Genomic DNA, 7,190 nt, shown 5'->3' with positions numbered 1-7,190 from the left:
GAAACGGGGAGGGGGGAGGGAGGGATGCGAACAGACCGACGGACGGACGCGGAAAGTGTGATTTCGTACACCTGGCTTCCTCGGGAGGCCCGGCCGCGAAGGGAGGTGAGGTTCGCGGCCACGCAGGGCGGGCAGGCGGGCGGGCGGCAACGCGGGGCAGGACGGYGGGCGGCTGAGCCCCACGCCGCAGGCCCGGGGCGCCCGAAGGCCTGGCGCGCACCTGCCCTCCCGTCCCCTTCGCCGAGCTTCGGCGGGCGAAAAACCGGGCGTCTGCTCGACGCCGGCGCTCGGCTCCCTCTAGAGTCGCCRGCGCGGGAGCCGCGCGCCCGGAGAGCCATGCCGCCGGGACGCGGGGCCCGCTGCCTCCCGCCACCCGGGCTGCCCGGGAGCCTCCGGCTTGTCCACCGTGTGCTCTGCTGCCGGCGCACCCGGCTTCCCCCTCTTCCAACGGGAGACGCAGGGCACCAGAAGCCCCAAGGGAAAAAAAACAGTATTTCTGCCTCGCTTCTCTTTTCCTGGCATTTTCCTTGCCGAGATCTCGCATCGCGGGGGAGAGGAACAACTCGCCGCGTGGTCTCGATGCATTAATAAAACGAGACTGCAATCCCTCTGACAAACAGTTCCCGGCGAGCTGCCCCCAAACTCAACCAATCTGGCTGAAATTTTCTATCGGAGATGCTTTATTTTCTTTATTTATCTGTTTATTTTGGAAAGTTGCTGGGGAGATTGTGGGAGGGGCTGGACGCTGCGTTCAACAGAGAGGATCCTTGGAAAAAAAAAATCAGTGGCAGCCCGGTAATTATTCTAACTTTTTAATGCCCTTTGCAGAAAACAGGGTGGCCCGATGTGTACTTTACTTGGGTGGCTTCACGGCGGGCTGCGCCTCTGACTATATTTGGAAAGGTTTTGCTGTTTTTTTGTGTGGGGAGGGGGTTTGGTCCCTATGCGATCAGGGTGCTGATGGCTTGGAAATGGCCTTCCCGATGCGGCGGTCCCGAGGGTCACGGGCAGAGGATGCCAGCGGGCATCCAGAGGGGATGCCAGAGGGGCTTGCGGGAACGTGGTGTTTGGAGCCGGCCGCAGGGCCGCAAGTCCAGCCGGTGGGGCGCYGGGGTCCTCCTGCTCTGTGGCCTCCTGGGTGACTCGCTGGGCTGCTCCACACCCTCCAAGGCAGGTTGCATGCCTTTGGTGCCCAAGTGTCGAGGCTGGACCTCGGCTGCCTTATTCATTGCCGGTCAGAGCCCGGACAGTTTGTCTGGGCTTTTTTTCCTAGAGCCAYGTCCGTTCGCAGCAAGGGCTTTGCTGCTGGTGGCAGCAGCGGGTTGCTGCTTCCAGCAGGACACAGCTGCATGGGCTTTGGCACGGGAGGTGGAGAGGGTCCTTAGCCCTCCTGGGGACAGGCTGTCCCATAGGAGTGCCACCGGCGGCGGGGAGGTGGGCTGCGCCTCCCCGGGGTGCTGGGTAGAGCTCTCGGTGCCGCTGTCCCGCGCCGGCGGCTGGGAGTGGGCCGCTGTGATTTGGAGGCGCCGGGGCTGACCATGAGGTAGGAGCACAGCGGGGACCCATTTGCTCAGGGGGGCAGTGGGGTCTCGCGTGGGGTTGCAGAGCCTTTCCGCGGAGCGGGGGGAGCAGCTGGCTCGCTTCGGGGCTGCGTCTCCCCAGGTCGCGTGCGAGCGGTGCCCTGCGGCGCCTGCTGCGCGGGGCTTGCTGCTGCTCCTCCGCAGCTCGCGGCCCCTCTGGCCGAAGGAAGACCCGCTTTCTCCTGCCCMCGGCGAGGGGCTCGGAGCTGACGGCCCCGCTGCCTGCAGCAGCGTGCTTAAAAAAAAAAGAAAAAGAAAAAAAGAAAAAAAACGGGAAAAAGTCCTCTCTGCCTGGATGTGGTGGCTGTAGGATGGGGACGGGCCTTGCTTCCTTCCCCTTGGAGAACAGCGAGAATTATTTGTCTGGGAATATTCCTCCCGCRGAGTCCGCCACCGCCGCCCGAGACCCTGGGCAAAAGTGGAGCAAGAGGGTCTCCAGGGATCGAGCTGTTTATCTTGGATTATACAAATAAAGGAGCGCTGCTAATTTTATAGCAATGGCTTCTCGGAGAGATTTTGAGCGTTGGGCAGTGGCTGCGTGTGCGAAAGCAGCATGCTGCGGCCGAGTGTTTGCTAGCCCTCTGCAGTTCCCCAGTCTGTTAATAACATTAATTGCAATTTGGTCCCGGTAGGAGAGCTGGGGAAGGGAGCTATGTGGGTTTTGCTTGATGGCAGGGCCACGCGAAACAGTCGGGCACAGGGCGGGGGGCCGCTGCAGCCGCCCCAAAGCTGGGTGCTGGCGTCTTGTCTTCTCCCAACGCGCTGTGTTTCCGCTCTCCTGCCACGCAAAGGAGGAACGCTGCCTGGGCGCGCGGCGWGCTGGACGGACGGACAGACGGACGGACAGCTCGGCTGCAAGCCTCTAGGCCTCCGTCCCTCCTCCGAACAAAACGTGGGACTTTATTTGGAAGCAAAACCTCAATGTATGTTAGAATGATTGAAAGGGAAAAACATGACAAACTTTGAGCAACTTATTAATCTAATCTGTTTTTTTATTTTAATTTTTTTGTTTTGCTGGCTGACACAACCAGTGTCCTTTTAAGGCTGCAGAGTTGGTCCAAAGCGCGATGGGACGCTCCTATTCTTTCTGACCTGGATCAGTGACCCGCAGCGTAACGTTTCCTCCAGGACCATCTGCTTTCCCTTCTTGCCAAGGGGATTTCACAATGCCTGGTTGCTCTGAATAATTGTACGTGTGCAAGGATTTGACTTGCCACGGGGAGAAAATTCCCTGAGCAAGGGCAGGTGGATGCTCAGCGTTTTCTGTTGAAACCGCTGCCCTTCAGAAGGGGATGGTGAAGAGCCACGCAGCTGAGCGCTATTTCATGCCCACACTGATTTTTTTTTCTTAAGTCTATATATTAAAAAAAAAAAAAGCGCTTTGGAGCTATCAGGGATAAACCAAGCAGATACCCAGCGAGCCTGTATTTTGACAGCCCCTTTATCAAACGTCTCGGAGATGTTGGTTCAAAGCAGCGCGAAACGCAGTCAGGATTACAGCTGCCGGGTGACTAACTCATGTTTCGGCTCAACTTCCATGTCCGTTGAACACACATCTGTTTCCAATTAGCCGCCTGCCAAATGGCCTGCAACGAGGTACTCTTCTTTAAGAACACGATGTTTTTAATTTTTCTGCTTCCCATTTGTAAGGGACGGCTGCAGCCGGCTTTGTGGAGAGCAGAAGGTGCGCAGAGCCGGGCAGCGGGGCTCTCTGGAGCAGCAGCAGGATTTCTAATACAAGTGACTCTCCCCAACACTTTTCTAAACATTTATTTATTTATTTATTTACGCRGACTGTCTTGCCGGAGATTTGCTTTCCTCGTTTGCCTTATCTGCTCTTATCACCCAGCTTGCCAAAATACTCCCTTCGTGCTCTGTGCGCCTTTTCCTTAATTAGAAAATTGCGGCAGGGAGGGAGAGCCCGACAGGATTCCCGGGGAAGAAATGTCATTGACTTGCATAAAACCATCTTAATCAAATTTCAGTAGTATTCTGCCACTGCATTAATCCTACTACAGCCTCCTGCAATAAAAGCAAGTGGAGCAGAGGGCTTTTGGTGCGTCGTTACCAGTTGAGTCATTTGTAGGCTCCAGCAAAGTAAAGGTGTTGACATACTCGTTTTCGCACTTAATAGAAACATTAAGTATTGTGTGATTAAATTAACTTGGAATGGTGAGGCGAAGTGTGGCAAAGGCTCTCCTTGAGGAGGAAATTCAGGTTTATTAACTAGGAATCTGGCTTTTATTGGCTAGTAAAATTGAGCATGAAAGACGGAGCATGCGCAGACTTTTGTACTAAGCATCCCTATGYGCTTAGAGGCATCCGCTGTGCAGGTTTATGCACTGTTAACTCATTGCCAACCTCTTTAATACTGCTGGAAAAGCGTGAGGCAGGGCAAGGGCAGGGACTGCCGCCGTGTCCACTGCTGGAAATGAAGCATGAAAGGCCCTTGAAGGGGGAGCCGGCAAAGCTGACCTAGTGGGAAGAGAGCATAGGGACAGATTTCCTCTTGAGGCGTGCCAAGAGAGCCGTGCTTGGATGCACATAGGGCTCTCCCAGCATCGGGAAGGTGCAAAGCGATGCACCATGGAAGAAATGGCTCCAAAATCGTTAATTAAAGATTGCCCTTCTGGTGTACCTTATGACCGAGTTACTGCAAAGAGTGTGGCTTTGCCAGGGCTTCCTCTAGTGTCGTGTCGGCTTCTGATATGGAGTAGATGCTGGGGAGGTCTGTGAGCRTAAAAAGGCTGTAAAATATGTAGCTTGCAGTGATTAAAGGCAGCAAGTATAAAAATAATTGAAGAATCAGTAGAAGRGGTAGGAGACTTCCCTGTCTTGACCCTGGACTCCAACGAGTGAGCGCTCCTAACTTGGAAATGGGAGACAATTCTGCCAGCAGCGAAGCAGAATGATGTGTTTTAATTAGATGAGAAACATGAAAACACAATTGAAGAAATAAAGCTTTTAGCAAAGAGAGGGAAGCTGGCATTAAATATCGACGTAGCTGAAGGARGTCGGGTGCTAGCCTGCAGGCAGCATCTGGATCCGTCTCTCCTCAKGTTACTGCGCTATAGATGGTCTGTATGTGGAAACCTGCAGTAATCATAATACAAATTGAGCTCCTTAGATGGGTGTTCTTCAGCAAAGGAGTAATTTGATTGTGCTTTTGGGAAAGTGGAAAATAAATTGGGTGGAAAGGAAGATCTCTGTTATCTCTGGTCGGCCTCGGCTAATGCATCTTTCCTTTTGTCTCTGCAGGTTGAGGACATTTGGGAGCTGTTTGACGGAGATGGCCATGTCACGAGCAACTTATCCCCCTGCCTTCCCGGTGGGTTTCCACCTCCTGAGCGTCGTGGTGGTGTTGCTCTTCCACGCAGACAGTGTATGTGCGGAGAGCCCGAGTGAAGAACCAGCAAATGAGACCGAGGAGTGCACTGGCTCATACATCTGCAAGAAAGGTGTGATTTTACCAATATGGGAACCCCAAGACCCCTCGTTTGGTGACAAAATCGCTCGGGCAACAGTGTATTTTGTAGCAATGGTGTACATGTTCTTGGGAGTATCCATCATAGCTGACCGCTTCATGTCCTCCATTGAAGTCATTACATCCCAAGAGCGGGAGATAACCATCAAGAAGCCCAATGGCGAGACCAGCAAAACCACAGTGAGGATCTGGAATGAGACCGTTTCCAACCTCACGCTGATGGCCTTGGGCTCATCAGCCCCTGAGATCCTCCTATCAGTCATCGAAGTGTGCGGTCACGGCTTCACAGCGGGGGACTTGGGGCCAAGCACAATTGTAGGAAGTGCTGCGTTTAAYATGTTTGTCATCATTGCGATCTGCGTGTACGTCGTTCCTGATGGAGAGATAAGGAAGATCAAGCACTTGCGAGTGTTTTTTGTTACAGCGGCCTGGAGCATCTTTGCCTATACTTGGCTTTATATTATTTTATCTGTGTCATCTCCTGGGATTGTGGAAGTTTGGGAAGGCTTGCTCACTTTCTTCTTCTTCCCTATCTGTGTGGTGTTTGCATGGGTAGCTGACAGGAGGCTTTTATTTTACAAGTATGTCTACAAGAAATACCGGGCTGGCAAGCAGAGAGGCATGATCATTGAACACGAGGGTGACCGACCCTCCTCCAAAGCTGATATTGAGATGGATGGAAAGATGGCCAATTCTCATGTGGAGAACTTCTTGGATGGGACACTGGTGTTGGCAGTCGATGAGAAAGACCAGGACGATGAGGAAGCCAGGAGGGAAATGGCTCGGATCCTGAAGGAGCTGAAACAAAAGCACCCTGACAAGGAAATTGAGCAGCTTATTGAGCTGGCCAACTACCAGGTCCTGAGCCAGCAGCAGAAGAGCAGGGCCTTTTACCGCATCCAGGCCACCCGGCTCATGACTGGAGCTGGCAACATCTTGAAGAGACATGCTGCAGACCAGGCCCGCAAAGCTGTCAGCATGCATGAAGTCAACAGCGAGATAGCAGAAAATGATCCCATCAGCAAGCTCTACTTTGAGCAGGGCACCTATCAGTGTCTGGAGAACTGTGGCACAGTTGCCTTGACCATCATTCGCCGAGGAGGTGACTTRACCAACACAGTGTACGTTGACTTCCGGACAGAGGACGGGACAGCCAATGCCGGCTCTGACTATGAGTTCACTGAAGGGACGGTAGTCTTCAAGCCCGGGGAGACCCAGAAGGAAATCCGGGTTGGCATAATCGACGATGACATTTTCGAGGAGGATGAGAATTTCCTGGTCCATCTCAGCAATGTCCGTGTGAGCACTGAAGCCTCAGATGAGAGCATTCTTGAGGCTGGTCGTGTCTCAACGCTCGCTTGCCTTGGCTCTCCATCTACTGCCACCGTCACCATCTTTGATGATGACCACGCTGGCATCTTTACCTTTGAGGAGCCAGTTACGCATGTCAGCGAGAGTGTGGGGACCATGGAAGTGAAAGTTCTGCGAACCTCTGGTGCACGAGGAAATGTTATTGTGCCCTACAAAACCATTGAAGGTACAGCCAAAGGTGGAGGAGAGGACTTTGAAGACACCTGCGGGGAGCTGGAGTTCCAGAATGATGAGATAGTGTAAGTGGAGGTTTTATTTGTTACTTATGAAGTCTTTCTCCGAAAGTTAAATGCTCGTGGCTCCCGAAGCTGTGCTGGAGGGGTGCAGGTGCCAGAGTGTTGCAGCAAGCCCAGAATGGCCTTGTGTGCTTCCGGGGGCCTTATGTATGCACAYCTGAAATGTTATGTTCCCGCTTTGCTAGTGAATAGAGAGTGGTGCTTGCTTGGGGCGCTGCACCCCCAGCAGCAGGGAGGTGGGGCTGGTTTGTGAGCCCAGCTTCCCCTATCAAACCCATGTGCTGAGCAGACCCCTACAGCGAGGTGGGGACCAGAATCGAGGAGGCTGTTACCACTCAACAACAGTGGCCTCTCTTACAGAGGGCCTAAGCTGAGTCTTTGAATTGGGTTACGTACTTTCCGTTGCCCGTTGAGGGTCAGCTCAGCTGGGACTGGGCTCCACTGATGCTCCCTTCAGGCTTGTTGGCTTTGGAGGAGGCTTCTTCTTCCTCCTCCTCTTTTGAATGCTGCGGGCCTGGG

At 53.6% G+C, this 7,190-nt stretch overlaps 1 protein-coding gene across 2 annotated transcripts in view; it reads left to right on the top strand.

The window, feature by feature from the left end:
* Positions 1-6,700, top strand: part of SLC8A1 (solute carrier family 8 member A1) — a 15,935-nt gene extending 9,235 nt beyond the window's left edge. For both annotated transcript variants that reach the window (XM_085311241.1, XM_085311251.1), the window contains exon 2: positions 4,839-6,700. In XM_085311241.1, coding sequence (XP_085167367.1) covers positions 4,870-6,678 — 1,809 coding nt within the window. In that variant the 5' untranslated portion in view covers positions 4,839-4,869 and the 3' untranslated portion in view covers positions 6,679-6,700. The remainder of the gene's footprint in view (positions 1-4,838) is intronic.
* Positions 6,701-7,190: the final 490 nt, after the last annotated feature.

Source organism: Rhea americana, unplaced genomic scaffold, assembly GCF_003343005.1.
Source record: "Rhea americana isolate MKP2758 unplaced genomic scaffold, rheAme1 scaffold_109, whole genome shotgun sequence".
In the NCBI taxonomy this organism is placed as follows: Eukaryota; Metazoa; Chordata; class Aves; order Rheiformes; family Rheidae; genus Rhea; species Rhea americana.
This window is presented reverse-complemented; position numbering and strand designations above follow the sequence as displayed.